At 53.0% G+C, this 15,357-nt stretch overlaps 3 protein-coding genes and 2 pseudogenes across 3 annotated transcripts, besides 16 other annotated features; 2 read left to right on the top strand and 3 right to left on the bottom strand.

Annotated features, from left to right (window-relative positions):
* Positions 1–1,516: a mobile genetic element.
* Positions 1–2,383: a sequence feature (heterozygous, non-Esmeraldo-like haplotype).
* Positions 1,339–1,516: a mobile genetic element.
* Tc00.1047053506761.54 lies at positions 1,924–2,781 on the bottom strand (annotated as a pseudogene).
* Positions 2,384–3,110: a sequence feature (haploid, Esmeraldo-like haplotype).
* Positions 2,497–2,552: a sequence feature (GA-rich).
* Positions 3,111–7,394: a sequence feature (areas not merged during assembly with more than two copies in the genome that could not be assigned to a particular haplotype).
* Positions 3,354–3,923, bottom strand: Tc00.1047053506761.47 (mucin TcMUCII, putative; the record flags this gene model as incomplete). The annotated part of the gene is made up of 1 exon (XM_803155.1): positions 3,354–3,923. The coding sequence occupies one exon, from the start codon at positions 3,921–3,923 to the stop codon at positions 3,354–3,356; it is 570 nt and encodes a 189-aa protein (XP_808248.1).
* Positions 3,523–3,591: a microsatellite.
* Positions 5,477–5,498: a microsatellite.
* Positions 7,395–8,281: a sequence feature (heterozygous, Esmeraldo-like haplotype).
* Tc00.1047053506761.40 lies at positions 7,557–8,327 on the bottom strand (annotated as a pseudogene).
* Positions 8,282–8,992: a sequence feature (haploid, Esmeraldo-like haplotype).
* Positions 8,508–8,529: a sequence feature (AT_rich).
* Positions 8,993–13,246: a sequence feature (areas not merged during assembly with more than two copies in the genome that could not be assigned to a particular haplotype).
* Positions 9,202–12,652: a mobile genetic element.
* Positions 13,247–15,357: a sequence feature (heterozygous, non-Esmeraldo-like haplotype).
* On the top strand, positions 13,920–14,465 carry Tc00.1047053506761.19 (mucin TcMUCII, putative; the record flags this gene model as incomplete). The annotated part of the gene is made up of 1 exon (XM_803156.1): positions 13,920–14,465. One exon carries the CDS (start codon positions 13,920–13,922, stop codon positions 14,463–14,465), a length of 546 nt encoding a protein of 181 aa, XP_808249.1.
* Positions 14,275–14,329: a microsatellite.
* Positions 14,736–14,800: a sequence feature (A-rich).
* Positions 15,002–15,357, top strand: Tc00.1047053506761.11 (mucin-associated surface protein (MASP), putative; the record flags this gene model as incomplete). Its single annotated transcript, XM_803157.1, has 1 exon — positions 15,002–15,357. A coding segment is annotated over one exon (356 nt), but the record flags the coding sequence as incomplete, so codon positions are not given.

The raw sequence follows: 15,357 nt of genomic DNA, 5'->3' as shown, positions 1-15,357 counted from the left end.
CGTTTTTTGATGGGCGCCTGTATTGTGAGTAATTCCCTCTGGGGCGCACATTGCATTTAGATGCCTCGTGTCCATAGGTGTGACAACGTTGTCATCGCAAAGTGCGTTGAGTTTCTCGCCGATCGACGAGAGGCTGGACTGCCCTCGCGAAGGTGTCCGTCTGGTGAACAGCGGTGTAAAGACGGGCGCGCAGTTTGGAGTGCCGGATGCCGGGATCGGATGCCATCGTGAGCTGCATCCGGAATGTATTCAGCAGGGACCTCCCCAAATTCATGAAGCGATCGGTGGGATTCCTGCCCGCCTTCCAGCACGCCGATCCACTCGACCAAATTGTCAAAGGCAAGTTTAACCTGCTCGTCCTCCTGTTGCCAGCATTGGTATGCGCACCGGAGGTCGAAAACGACTCCGGAAGTTCCCTCATTCCATATACGCGTGGGCCACATGGTGACGTCGAATGCGCAGAAACTGCGGTCCTCTTCCATAGGTGATTGGGCTTCCAGGGGAGAAGTGCGGGAAGGCAACGGCGTGGATGGGTGGAAATGTGGTCTCCCAACATTGCCGTGAGGGAGTCTGTAAGCCGCCGAACTGTGTCGGGCCGCGCTGCTAGACACGCCTCCAGCCATCAAGATATCCGTTTGATGCGGTAGTGTAGATACGCCATCGTTGGCAACGTGTCGAGTAGCGGGGCCTCGTCCCGCCCCGCCGTCTCCGCATCCCGCGCGGGTTGTTGTGCATTATGGCGTGCCTCCCGTTCCTGGAGTTGACCCGTGAGCCTTCCCAAGTTGAATTCGCGCTCCCGTAATTGGGCGTGAGCGGCCTCCAACTGCTGTTGTGGTTCTAGGACATGGTCGCCGGCCCCGGCGATATTGGATTCCCTCACCGATAGGTTAATATGCGCCTCCTCAACCTGCGAGTTAAGCTGATCATTCCGATTCTGCACGTCCGCAACGGCGTTTGCGTAATCAATATTCAGGCGCTTCCTTTCAGCAGTGATGAGCCCTTGTTGGTGCCCCAACTCCCGGGCTGCCCCCATAGCGGGCAGGAGCGCTTGTGTCTCTAAATTAGGGATCTGAGGCGCCCGTAGATTTGCAATATGTCCAATAGGAGTAGAATCCTGCCATGCTTTAGAGATGGGTCCATGGAACAAGCATAAGCCTGTCGATGATGCGGCCACCGTTAACGTCTCGTCCGACATCTGGTTACCATTAATGAACGTCATCTGCACCTGGGTCTCGCCACATTGGCACACCATGTCCCAGAGACGGGCGCCAATATCACACCACTCGGAGTGTGTGTAGGGAACCAATGCCATTTCCTGAAACTTACATTTGTCTGTAAAAAATAAAAACAAATATTATCTGGCCTCTATCGGCTCCCTGCCCCTACAAAGTCGCGTTCTTCCCAAAAGATTCATACGGTAGAGAGTATCATAGAGAATGCCTTCATTTATCAGGATATAAACATACATTAATTAAGTTAGCCAGCTATCCCATGATCATTCTTTTCACAAGCTCCTAGAAAAAGGGGTAATGGGTGCACTCAACCACAACACAAGCAAAACAAAAAAACAAAACAAAAAGCCGAAGCGTGGGACGACCAGCGCACACACTCTCATTGCTCCCGTAAAGCAAAACACACACACAGGGAGAGAGAGAGGTCGCCCACTCAATGCAATGGAAACAAAACAGAAACAGTTACGGTGCTCCGCCCATGCAGCCAGGCAGGACGGCAGCAGTGCGTGTCGTGCAAAAGAGAGCACCAACGGGCCTGCATGGGTGTGCATGCAATATATACAATGGGCACATTATGTGTGTGCCTCGTGGGGTGAGGTGAGGGCGAGAGTCCATGCAAGGGGACACACACACAGAGAGAGAGAAGGACGAGTGTGTGTGCGGGCGGTGCACGGCTCTCTCTCCCTCACTCTCACGCGGCCACCACCGCAGCAGCAGCCGCACACGCAACAACAAGAAGAAGCAAAAGAGGGGAGGTGGTGTGGGAGACCGCGGTGCTGCCGTCACTGTTTTGTGTATTCGTCGTATCAGTTGTGTTGGCGGTTACTGTCGTTGCTTTTGTGTCTTCCCCAGTCCCTTCTGAGCCTTTGTTTCGGTGGCTTTGTGGTGTGGCCGCGGTCTAAGGCGAAAAAACTTTTTTTTTACCTCCACTCGTGGCGTCTTCGCCATACTTTTCGCGGGAGTCAACACTGTCTTCTGGAGGTGGTGGAGGATTTCCTCCCGCAATTCCCCCAGGCAGTGTGTGCTCTCCGTTACCTGTTGTGAGTGCTTTCTCTACTGCAGGTGTATTTTCGTCAGTCTCATTTTTTTTTTCTATCTTCGTTTGCGTGGGAATGGCATTTGATTCCTGACTGTCGGAATGAGAAATGTCCCCTGCAGGTGCAATTGACTGGTGATTTTCCTGATCACTCCCACTTATATTATTTTCCCTGGAACCTGGCTCTGGTGCAGCTTTTCCTCCTTTAACACCCTGCTTTCCTATTGGTTTTTCTTCTTCATCTTCCGTCCCTTTATCATCATCATCATCTTCTTCTTCATCTTTCCTTGTGGTTGTGGAAGGTACTGCTGTCTCTACAACACCTGGCACTGCGCCTTTTAAGTCTTGCGTGCCTTCTGGGGACTTTTCAGGTGCTTCTGATTCCGGCAGATGTTCAGCACTCCCAAGACCCGCCGTTTCTTCCTCGTTCATTTCGGCACCGCCTCCACCGGCAGCGCACCACAGCACGAAGAGGGCACACACCAGCAGCACACGGCCAGTCATCATCGCCATCACTCCTGTCACTTGCGTGCAGCCTTCAGCACAAACTAACTCCCCGTCAACGCAGAGTGAATGCAAAAAAAGAAAGACACGACCACTACACCACGCACAGCAAGCGCACAGTCACAAACGGCAGCAGCCCAGAAGCAGCAAAGCACACACCATGAGGCAGTTGAAATCAGTGAAAGGGCAAAAATACACACAACGCCCCGCAGCAAGTAAACAGATAAAACACGCAAAGCAATTAAAAACAAAACACAGGTAAACAAGCAGCTATAAAGTAAAAAATGTAAAAACACACAAAACAAACAGCTGCACAGTATGGCTCCATTGTGCATGCATCCACACACAAAAATGCGTCCACGCAAACAGTTGTGTGCGTGTAGTGCATATGAGTGTGTCTGGGATGCGTTCAACGTGACGGATACAGGAAGCAACAACATAGACCACACAGCATGGCAGCAGAAGCAAATGAAGCAAAACACAATCATTATTTTCTCTTATTTATTTACATCGGACCACAGTGGACGCGCACAAATCTCCGCGGTTGAGTGCTGACACGCACAGCCCTCATACACACCTCTTCAGCCCACAGTGGTGTACGCCAGCGCGGATACGGCGAGCAGCAGCGGGGCACACACCCACGCAGAGCTGCTGAGGCTGCCGTCGATTTCGCGCAGACGTGACGGTGTGTGGGTGGTCGTCGTGGTTGGCACCTTTGTAGTCGTAGTGCTTGGTGCATCCGGCGCAGTGGTTGTTGTTGTAGTAGTTGGTGCCATTGTTGTAGTTGTGGTCGTTGTGGTTGTCGTCGTGGTCGTCGTTTTTCCCACAGGAACCTCCAATTTTGTTTTTTTTGCGGATTGATCCACAGCGCTTGGTTTCCCTGGCTCACCGGACGCACCATCACTGTTGGAGATCACATCGGTGAGTCTGCCTTCTATGACTTGCGTACCGCTCTCACCTTCATCCACGGACTCTTTGGTCCTTAGTTCTGGGCTCCCATTTGTTCCATTTTGCTTACCGTTCGTCCCACCTACACCCTTTTGCGTATCGGAGTCCGTACTGCGGTTATCTTCTTCCTCTGCCGTGCACACGGAGGGGCAGCAGCACAGGGCGAGCACCAACAGGGCGCACAGCAGACGGCACGTCATCATCGTGAGTGTGGTCGTTCAGTGGTGTGGAGCTGATCTGCACAGTGAGGGACATGGAGAGCAACAGGGGAGACGAGAGGTGCGGCAGACACACACACAGAGGGCACACCACATGAGGAGAGGGCAGCAGCCAGGCATGCACCGTACGCCGCACACCACGCACGACACACACTCCAATCCACGGCAACAGGCACACACACACACAGCCCTGCCGCAACAACAACACACAGATGGAGGAGGGGGAAGTAAACAGGAGCGGCACACAAGGCTCCACCGCATGCACATACGGCGAGAGCGGTCCGTCGTGTCGGCACCCCTCACGGAGGGTACGCACACACACAAGAGGAGGTGCAGCGCCCACAGCAACACAAAAGCAAAGTAACAATTAAAAAAGGAGAGATCCCCGCACACCACGCGGATTGTTGGTCCACGGGAAGTGCAGCCAACATCCATCACAAAAACAATTCAGTTGCCTTTGGCCCTCCTTCATATTCAGCGCACACCACTTCATACAGGCCCGGCAAACATCGCAGCAGCAGCACACGCAAAAATAAGCGGATGGAACGGCATAATGCAGACAACCATTTATTTGTGTTTCTGTTTGAATGTTGGCAGATGCCTGCATGCGTTGTTTTGTTTTTTTGCAGAGGGCAAACCTTCATGCCTGCATCGTGTGTTGGGGATTTCTGCAGGGTGCACAATTATTTTCTTTCCTTTTGTGAATGTTTCTTGTGTTGGTGCAGCCAATAATTCGGTTTGTGTTGTTCCTGCCTTTCGCTGGTAAAGTGCTGCAATAGATGTTTGTTTTTCCTTTCGTTGCTGTGGCACCTGATTCCTCACCGTTTATTGCGGTGGAAATGAAAATATGTGAGTGGAGTCCCACACACCAGAGCGCACCTTCGCTCCTATTTATTGGTGCATGGAAGGGCATGTGTGTTTGGTGGCGTCTCGGCCTTATATTTTGTGGGTGTACATTCCCCTGCAGGCTGAGGGCGGGATGACGCTCCGTCGCGGTGCACTTCCCTCGCATGCCGCCCACTGTGATTCATCATGCATCACCCCCTCACACATTCCGTAGTGCCACACCGCTGATATTATTGCAGCCGCTGTGATTGCGCTTATTTCACGCATTTGATTGTGCCACAATACATCCGCTCGTGTGGCCGCCGCATCCAAACAGCGGTGCCCAACACCGTGAGCGGCAGTCCACATCCTTGCATGTCCCAACGCAGTGGTGTTTGACTGTCAGCCAGGCGTCAGACAACAAGAGAGTCTTGTGCTGGCAGTACAACACACGGAGCTGCAGTGAATGACTCGGGCGGGGACGCATCTATTCGTCGCAAAGCAGTGAAAAGGAGTCGGGCAAAATAATGCCGGCTGCATTCACGAAACCACATCCACAGCCAAAGCATGCGATGTGATGTGTGTTTCACTGGTGCCGTGAAATGCCTGCAGACGACGCCACTAGTGGAGGCATGCCACCCATGATCAGCGGACAGACAATAATCGGCATGGGAGGCCACAAAAGACAGCAACGACGCCAGCAGCAGGAGAAGCTCTCTCTCTCTCTCTCTCTCTGTATTGCCTCCGAGAAGTAAATATTCCACCAGCCACTGCTGACTGTGCCATCGTGACACTCCATGCACGTCGTGGCTGCGTCAACACATCCTGTTCCCTGCAGCGCCTCAAAAGATGCCTCACTCCGTCCACTAAGTGCATCGGTGTGGGCCGTGCCTCGGCTGTTCGTGAGGACCACAACGATGTGAGGGTCACCGAGTCGCAGCATGTTTGTTGTGACGTTGTTGCATGGCACCTGCACACACACACACACACGCAGCGCCTGCATCCCTCCCTTTTGTGTCCGCTCTCTGCCGGAGTGGCCACACACACGGGCAGCAGCAAAATCATTTCACCCTCGACGACCCAAAATCAACACCGACATCCCTCGCGACGCAATGATCTCAGTTGCCAGCACGGGCTTCCTGCCGCTCTGCCATCGACGCTGAAACACGGCACAGTGCACGCACTTATTTTCCTCGTGTGCAGTCAGCCGTTTGCTTCACACATTCTTCGGTGGGCTGACGTCCACAAAAGCACACCACAAAAGGCCACTGTGATCGCACACGCTCTTGCGATGAGCGTCGGTGCGTGCATGGATCCGCTGCTCACACGTGCTGGCAGGCAGCCTGCAGCCGGTGCCCTCGTGCCAGTTCATCGGCTCCAGCACGGAAAAGAGAAAATGGTCCATTCCCGATGCACTTATTCCCAGCAGCAGCACCAACACGCTGGTCGCCAGCCGTCATTCCTCAGCACATCCAGGAATGCTGAAAAGTGACGTGGAGCTGTCAGCCAGCAATGCCACAATCCCCGCACACATGTCGGCTCCACCAGAGAAGACACACAAATCACAAACAACACCCTCACATGTCATCCGAACATCATTCCGACACACCGCGACACGCCAAACAGAAGTATTCGTCACTCCAATGCACCTCCTCACACAATCACATAGTCCATGCGCCACGCACGGCAGCAGCTCACACGCGGTCAAACAAATGTTCTTCGGATCAGTGTTGTCCACGTGCTGCGGTGGGAAGTAAACAAAAGAGACAAGCTGCCAAACCCCAAAAGAGTGTCACGACTGGCCGCAACCCAACGGAACGCAGCCACTCAAATGAATTCAGTCCTCATGCCATCAACCTCCCACCTTCTCCCACAAAAGCTGCAAAAGATTGAAAACAAACGCACCATCCAATAAATTCTTTGTGCAACACCAAAAGAAGCCGCAGTGCCTTATGCTGTCCTCACAGTCCGTTGATGACGCCTGGATGCGGATGGTCACCAATCGGTCCTCACAAACGACTCTGCACACCCGCGACGCATCCTGCGCTCTGAGACACGCGTCCCCCACTATCACCAGAGACGCCCACGCACCGTCGGTACGCAACAAATCGTCAAGGAACGAAGGACACGTCAGGCTGACAGCAAGACACCCGCCGACAAATCACGTCGCAGAAATCATCACAAGCAACACCAGCAGCGCCGCAGGTCACAGAGTAACATCGATCAACTGACGCATGACGTATGTCAAAGAAAAAAACTTGGTGGCGTGACAAGGATACAAGAGGCTGACACTCTCTCAATAAGAAAGAAACAATATAAGTATACAAAAAAACAATTTTAGGCGTCCAGAGCCAAAGCAATCCACCGATGAAAAAGGCGTGGAAAGGGTGCACTCAACCACAACACAAGTAAAACAATAAGAAAAAAAAAAATTTACAAAAAAACAAAACAAAGCGTGGGACGACCAGCGCACACACTCTCATTGCTCCCGTAAACCAAAACACACACACAGGGAGAGAGAGAGAGGTCGCCCACTCAATGCAATAAAAACAAAACAGAAACAGTTACGGTGCTCCGCCCATGCAGCCAGGCAGGACGGCAGCGGTGCGTGTCGTGCAAAAGAGAGCACCAACGGGCCTGCATGGGTGTGCATGCAATATATACAATGGGCACATTATGTGTGTGCCTCGTGGGGTGAGGTGAGGGCGAGAGTCCATGCAAGGGGACACACACACAGAGAGAGAGAAGGACGAGTGTGTGTGCGGGCGGTGCACGGCTCTCTCTCCCTCACTCTCACGCGGCCACCACCGCAGCAGCAGCCGCACACGCAACAAGAAGAAGCAAAAGAGGGGAGGTGGTGTGGGAGACCGCGGTGCTGCCGTCACTGTCACTGTCTGCAGTCGTGATATTTTTCTTTGCCTCGGCGTCGACTGGTGTTGTCTTCGTATTACTGTGCTTTTTTTCACCTTCTTCTTCTTTCCTTGTGGCATTGGATTCCGGTGCATTATTCGGCATCACCTCTTTACCGTCCTTTTCAGCTTCATTATTTGCGGTATCGGTGGCAGGTGAGGTTCATTGTGGCCCTTCTGTTGGATTTGCTGGTGAATCACCCGCTGGTACTCCCGGTGGCGATCCCATTTCTGCTGCTTCGAACTTTGAGGTTTCTGGAGTTGGTGTTGCCACCGGTTTTTCCGCATCATGCGACGGTTCGGTTAGCGGTGTTGAGGTATCGATAGTCTCCTCTGTATCCCCAGTGTAATTGTTGCAAATCTCCACGGATTTAGAGTCACGAAATTCAGTCGGCGTCTCATTATAATAATCGTAACAAACCGTCTTCATTGCAGCATGCACACAGCTCTTAAACGCTGTCTTATCCAGCTTCCCATCATTCATATTTTTCCTCTCGCAATCGTCCTTGGTTGGCTGATACCATGTTAAGACCATATCGCCGATCCCATCATTTCTGCTAGTGATAAAATCATCGGCCGCTAGCGCCGCACCACCGTACCACAGCACGCAGAGGGCACACACCAGCAGCACACGGCCAGTCATCATCATCGCCATCACTCCTGTCACTTGCGTGTAGCCTTCAGCACAAACTAACTCCCCGTCAACGCAGAGCAAAAGCAAAGACACGGCCGTTACACCACACAAAGTCACGCCACAGTCACAAATGGCAGCACACACCATGGGGCAGGTGGAACCAGTAAAAGGGGCAAAAAACACACACACCCTGCAAATCAGAAATAATAAAAAAAAATAAAAACTGAGTTAATAGTCCGGCAAGACTCCCGGAAAGGATGAAGAAAATAGATTTCAATTTTATTTCATGTGCCATGCAGCACAATATAGACGACCGTATGTTTGTGTATACATCTTCCCCGCAAAAATAGCAGAAAATAATATGAGAAAAAAAAAGATCCTGCTGCTCCACCAGCCCACACAACATCCCTCACACTTCATTGCGGCATCCGGCGTGTTCCTTCACTCCTCGTGCGTGCAGTCCGTGGGACGCACAGCAGTGAGGCCGGCACAGCGACCGGACAAAAAAGAAAACAAGATGGAGAAACACGTCACTCATAATGATGTGTAGAGCAGTTAAACAGCCATTGGTAAAACACAGAAATAATTATTATTCCAATAAAACACAAGCAGCAAAAAAAAAAAAAGGAAAAAGAATTAAAATGATGTCCTTGACAACATTCGGTAAGCCCCAGCGATGAAGTCGCACCTTGTCGCGGTGCTGGGGCTCTCGTTGCGTATAGGAACTCCGCAGCAGGGCGTTGCTGCGAGCACGACGGAGACCAAGACAACTTCACCCCTCGAGAAGGTTCCACGCCATGCCCGGTGTGGGGAGGTGAAGCGGTCTGCCTGCAGACTGTCGGACAAAACTGCACGACCGTTTCGCTGCGGTCACTCCGTTGATATCACCCGTGGCGGTGACGTCCACAAGAACCCTGGCACCGAGGAGGATGGCTTCATCACTATTTGGCAGCTTAACATTGCAGACCTCTCGTCCGTAAAAAAGAATGCATCTGCTGTGCGACTGGAGCAGCATCCACCTGTCATCGTTCTTCTCCAGAAAACAAATACTCGAAGTGCCACAGCGGCAAAACTATATGGCCATAATAACTACCTTCAGGCCCGCACTGGGCGCGCTGGTGGCGTTGCCACTCTGGTGCGCCACTCTCTGCCGTGCGAGCGCCTGACGCTCCCTGGCACAGACCTCCTGGAGACCATTGCTGTCCGTGTATTTCCACCAGGCTGCCCCAGCATCTGCGTGGTGAATCTCTACAACCCTCCCACAGCAACCGTTCAGAGCTCTTCGTTTATTATTGCCATTCGTCGCTTAGGCCCCGCAGCGATTATCGCGGGTGAACTGAATTTACATCATGGACTCTGAGACAGACACCTACCCTCAACGACTGGAGGAGAGGATTTGTCCTCTACTCTAATTGACATGATTTCGGGCTGGCAAATGACCCGGCGCAGGCAACACGGAGCACAAATCGTAATGTCTCGTCCCCTGAAGTGGCTGCGTATCGCGTACAACGTGTCACCCACTGGCAATCAACCCCCTACATGGATTCGAACCACTGCTTAATATCTTACTCGGTAGGGATGGATGATGCCATTCCGCGAATAGCCAACACGCTGCCTCGGCGGGAGAAAGCCACCTCTGCCATGCGTAAGGCGGATTGGCCTGCTTTTACCTCGTGTGAAACACACCCTGCCACCGCGTCCACATGGTTGGACATTCGCAGTGGTATCGTACGAGCAGCTGAGCGCCATATCCCGCGCGGCAGCCGTGACAGCCCAAAACAATCTGGACAAACAAAATGGAACAAGCCGAGTCCGTCGCAGAAGCATCACACAAAGCACACACATCGCCTCACCAGGAGACAGCCTGCTTCGAGCCGAATTCATCCAAAAAGTGGTGGAATAAAATCAAGCCTTACGCCGTGAATTCACTATGCTTTTGGAAGACCGCGCGAAAAAATTGGAGCCTCACCCAGCCCAAGCTGGCGATATCTTCGCGGCATGGCGGCGCCGCACCCTCATCCCCTGGAATCGGTTGTGCTCCGAACTGATCCTCGGACCGCGTCTGTGCTCTACCTCGGCAACAGGCAAATCTGCTCGTCCATCATTTTGTGCGGGTCTCACGTGCCACATTACCCTATACTGCTGCTGCTGCTGCCGCACTCCCTTGCCCCCTGGTTACTGGGAAATGGATCGGCCTCTCACGCCGTATGAACTTGACGTGACCATCTGCGACTCTTTGCTTGGCTCAGCCCCTGGCCACGACAAAATGTTGAATGAGTTCCTGCACCATCTCGGGCCCGTCGCACGTGGCACTCTTAGAACGATGATCCACAACTCCTCGCAAATGGCAGCCTGCCCGGCTCCTGGAATACGGTGGACACTATTCCCATTCCCGAACCTGGGAAGGGCCATTCCGCCCAGAGAGTTACAGACCTATCACGCTACTCTCTGTTTTACTAAAATTAACCGAAGGAATGATTCATCGCCGTCTGTCAGCGTTATTGCCGCACCACCCACGTGAATTCGGGTTCACACCTTCGCGTTCAACATCGGACGTGGTGACACTCTTTATTGGCGAAATCGCCCGTGGATTGAATAAGTTCAGCACTGTGGAGTATGAGCGCCCTGGAGGCGGCGCCCCCACACGGCATCCTCGTCACCATCGCTCGCTCGTAGCCTTGATTGATTTTTCGACTGCGGTCGACACCGTTGACCATGGGAAGTTATTCGGCATGCTTGACAGACTTCAGCGCCTTGGCCCCAAACCCGAACGCTGGCTGCAGAACTACCTGCGGGCCGCTATGTTAGGGTATGCACTCGCGAACAGCACTCCCGGAAACAACTCGCCTCAGCCGGAGCACCGCAAGGCAGCGTCCCGGGACCCCAACTCTTCCTCCACTGTGTGGATGATGTGCTGCACCGCCTGGAGAACAGCTATTCTGCCTCCGCACTCATGTACGCTGACGACCTCACACTAGTTGCCTCAGGTGCGGGCATCCATGCATGTGCTGCGGCAATGCAACCCGCCCTGTCACTTACAACGACATGGGCTGCCGAGCACAACCCAAAAATCAACGTTGATAAGAGCGAAGCCGCTCTATTCCACATCTCTTCACACACGGTCTGACAAGGACATGGTCGATCTCCATCTTGGTAGCGGGAAACTACGTATTCAGTCCCGCCCAGTGCGCTTGCTGGACACCACGGTTGAACAACTTCTTAATTTTCGTACGCACGCTTCCACCGCTGCAAAGCAGTCCATGCCACGCCGTTACCAATTGCGACTGGTCGCACAGGCTGGTGCGTCCCATCACACCATGCGATCCTTTTCGATTGGATACGTCCATGGTGTGTCACTATATAGTGGTGATGCAATTGTCCCATGCCTCGCCCACACCTGCCTCCATAATACGGAAGCACTGTACAGCAACAGTTGTACAACATCCCTTGGCCTAAGCGCATCTACGGAAGACACATCTGTCTATTTGGAAGACAATCTTCTCACGCTCCGGAAGATACTCTGGCTCCGTGAAACCACACAACACGAACGCCATGCACGTTTCCATAATCACGAGGATTTGCGCTCCCTTATGTACTCGGAACCTATGCCGCTGTCCATGCATAAGAGGACGGCGACATCAATCCCACTTCCGAAAGATGCCGTTATTAATGGATTAGAACGCGTATGTGGCACTATTTGGATACCACACAACCACAATCACGCTCCTCCTATTACCCAACATCGAATCATTCCCTGCGACACTGTGGGTTGCAATAAAGTGGAATTTTATCAGCCACGCTTTGCCAACGACGCCTCTGAAGGTGTCAAGCGCACGGCTTTTAAATCCCTTTACTCCTCTATAGAAGATTATAATGTTAAATTATGGACAGACGGTTCTTCATCCCTCGCTGAACTCGCATCTGGATCCGCTGCACCATTATACGGCCCCACAAAGACAAATGATCTCCCTGTGGAGGTCCATCGTGCAGCAGCTGGCAGACTCGCACACTCATATAGAGCAGAGTGACCTGCCACTGAAAATGGCTTTAGACATCTCATACCTCCTCGTCTGGAAACATCCCAATCGCCCACACGAGTCCTGGTTGCTACAAACTCTCTTTCGGCAATTGAGGCACTCCGCGTTGCCCCAATGGCCGTGCGAGACTGCGTTGCTGAAGGGATTTGGGTTATGCTGCTTTCCTTGGTGAGGCGAGTTCACCCTGCAGAATTTATATTTACCCCATCGCACTGCGGTATCCCACGCAATAAGACCGCTAACGAAGAAGGCACGATTGCACAATCCCTGCAGCAATGAGGCATCAAAATCTGGCACGTGGACTTCCTTGCCGCCGTCAAGAGGTTGTACTGGAAGGAAGTCGAGGAAGAAGAAGTCGTGCACACCGCATGACAGGCGCTTGTCGGCGTGGCGGAACTCCATTCCTGGCACGACCCGGGCATCGTGCCCCGAGTGGCGGCACCGCGCAGATGCGACACCCGCCCGCTCTTCGACGGGCCAGCGCACGCCCTGCATATCATAAGTAACACCCTGTGTCGGTGGTGCCGTCCTTTCTTCACTGAGGAGACCGGCCCGCCTCTGCTTCCGCCGGAACCTCTTCCAGACGTGAGCGCCGCAAATCCTTTCCGACCAGCGAGCGGCGGATTGACGTCCTCTCGCCCAATCTGCGGCGTCTTCTTTTCCGTCCACAATATGACGGCACATGCCCAACATGCTCGGCCTGGCGTTCCGATAGTGGGAGAGGGCCTCAACTTTGCATGCCGCAATGGCGCCACCGTCTTCCTAACAGGCGCCTGAAGCGCAGGTCGCCCCCGAAGTTTCCAAGCACGCCAGCAGGCAAGACACGCAGTAAGCACAAACGCGGACACTCGAGATAGAACAGGCGCTTCCGCCACCGCCACATCACAGACGCCACGTGCCGCTGATCCCCGACGGACCACGGGAGACTCCGCTTCATCCACTGCGGTAATGCCCCGTCGTTGAGAATAAGGACTGCGACTTCTTTGGACTCCCCAGCGTGCACGACGGCCGTTTGCGAGGGAATACTTGCCACTTTATTGCGGAAGGCCCTTGCGCTACTCACTCGTTATTTTAACAGCATACAACAAACAGTAAAAAAAATATATACATATATATACATATTTTTCTGATGAATGTTGGCTGCACTTCCCGTGGGCCAACAATCCACGTGGTGTGCGGGGATCTCTTTTTTTCCATTGTTACTTTGCTGTTGTGTTGCTGTGTGCGCTGCACCTCCTCTTGTGTGTGTGCGTACCCTCCGTGAGGGGTGCCGACACGACGGACCGCTCTCGCCGTATGTGCATGCGGTGGAGCCTTGTGTGCCGCTCCTGTTTACTTCCCCCTCCTCCATCTGTGTGTGTTGGTGCTGCGGCAGGGCTGTGTGTGTGTGTGCCTGCTGCCGTGGATTGGAGTGTGTCGTGCGTGGTGTGCGGCGTACGGTGCATGCCTGGCTGCTGCCCTCTCCTCATGTGGTGTGTCCTCTGTGTGTGTCTGCCGCACCTCTCGTCTCCCCTGTTGCTCTCCATGTCCCTCACTGTGCAGATCAGCTCCACACCACTGAACGACCACACTCACGATGATGACGACGTGCCGTCTGCTGTGCGCCCTGTTGGTGCTTGCCCTGTGCTGCTGCCCGTCAGTGGGCGGGACAGATGCTAATGAAGATGAAGAAGGTTCCGGTCCAACGACGTCTTCGCCAGGGAAACAAGCTCAGGAAACGGAATCGCCTGATGCAGCTCATCCTTCGCCACAGACAAGAGAGGAGGAGGAAAGGAAGGAGGAACAGTCACAGGTAACGGGTACAATAAGCAAAACGCCACAGTCACAAAATACTTCCAATAATACACAGGGTCAAGATGGTGGGAAGTCTAATGAACAGAGAGAACATACGAATACCGTTACTGCAAATGAACAAAAGAAGGCCGCCGCACCAACAACGACCACCACGACAACCACTAGAACAACGACGACGACCACAACCACCACCGAGGCACCAAGTATTACGACCACCCGCGCACCGTCACGTCTTCGCGAAATGGACGGCAGCCTCAGAAGCTCTGCGTGGGTGTGTGCCCCGCTGCTGCTTGCCGTATCCGCGCTGGCATATACCACTGTGGGCTGAAGAGGTGTATGCGGGCTGTGCGTGCCAGCACTCAACCACGGAGATTTGTATGCGTCTACTGTGTTCCAATGTAAATAAATACGAGAAAGTAATGATTGTGTTTTGCTTCATTTGCTTCCGCTGCCCTGCTGTGTGCTCCATTTTGTTGCCTCCTGTATCCGTCACGTTGAACGCATCCCAGACACACTCATATGCACGACACGCACACAACTGTTTGCGTGTGGATGCATGCACACTGGAGCCATTCGGTGCAGCTTCTTTTATTAAAAATTTTTGTTGCTTTTTTACTTTTGTTTTTAATTGTTTTGTTTTTCTTGTTTTTTTTTTTTCTGTTTAATTACTGCATGGCTGTGTATTTGCCTTTTTTGCCCTTTCACTGATTCCAACTGCCTCATGGTGTGTTTGTCACTGCTGGGGTGCTCCCATTTGTTACTGTGCGGTGGTTGTGTGACTTGTCTCTCTTTTCTCTTTTGCTTTCACTCTGCGTTGACGGGGAGTTAGTTTGTGCTGAAGGCTGCACGCAAGTGACAGGAGCGATGGCGATGATGATGACTGGCCGTGTGCTGCTGGTGTGTGCCCTCTGCGTGCTGTGGTGCCTCACTGTTTTTGGAGCTGCAAGGGACAACCGCTGCGTTGAGGGTGATGGGAACGTATTGACGCACACGCATAATGGAGGAAATGACAGGGTGCGCCTGAAGGCGGGTTGCGGGTTGATTTCTACGCGAATGGGATTAATAAAGGCGGTTGCGGCTGGGGACGACGGTAGAGATGAAACTGGTAATGCCGTATTGGAAAAGACGGTTAAAACAGCGCCTGGTGGTGAGGCCGCTGGTAGTGAGGACAATGAAGCGCCTGGTGCAAAAGGAGGGAATGGTGCCGCAGGTGCAGAAAA

The sequence above is a fragment of the Trypanosoma cruzi genome, genomic scaffold (assembly GCF_000209065.1).
Source record: "Trypanosoma cruzi strain CL Brener 1047053516725 genomic scaffold, whole genome shotgun sequence".
Classification (NCBI taxonomy): Eukaryota; Euglenozoa; class Kinetoplastea; order Trypanosomatida; family Trypanosomatidae; genus Trypanosoma; species Trypanosoma cruzi.
Note: the sequence above shows the minus strand (reverse complement) of the source record. Positions and strands in the feature narration are given on the sequence as shown.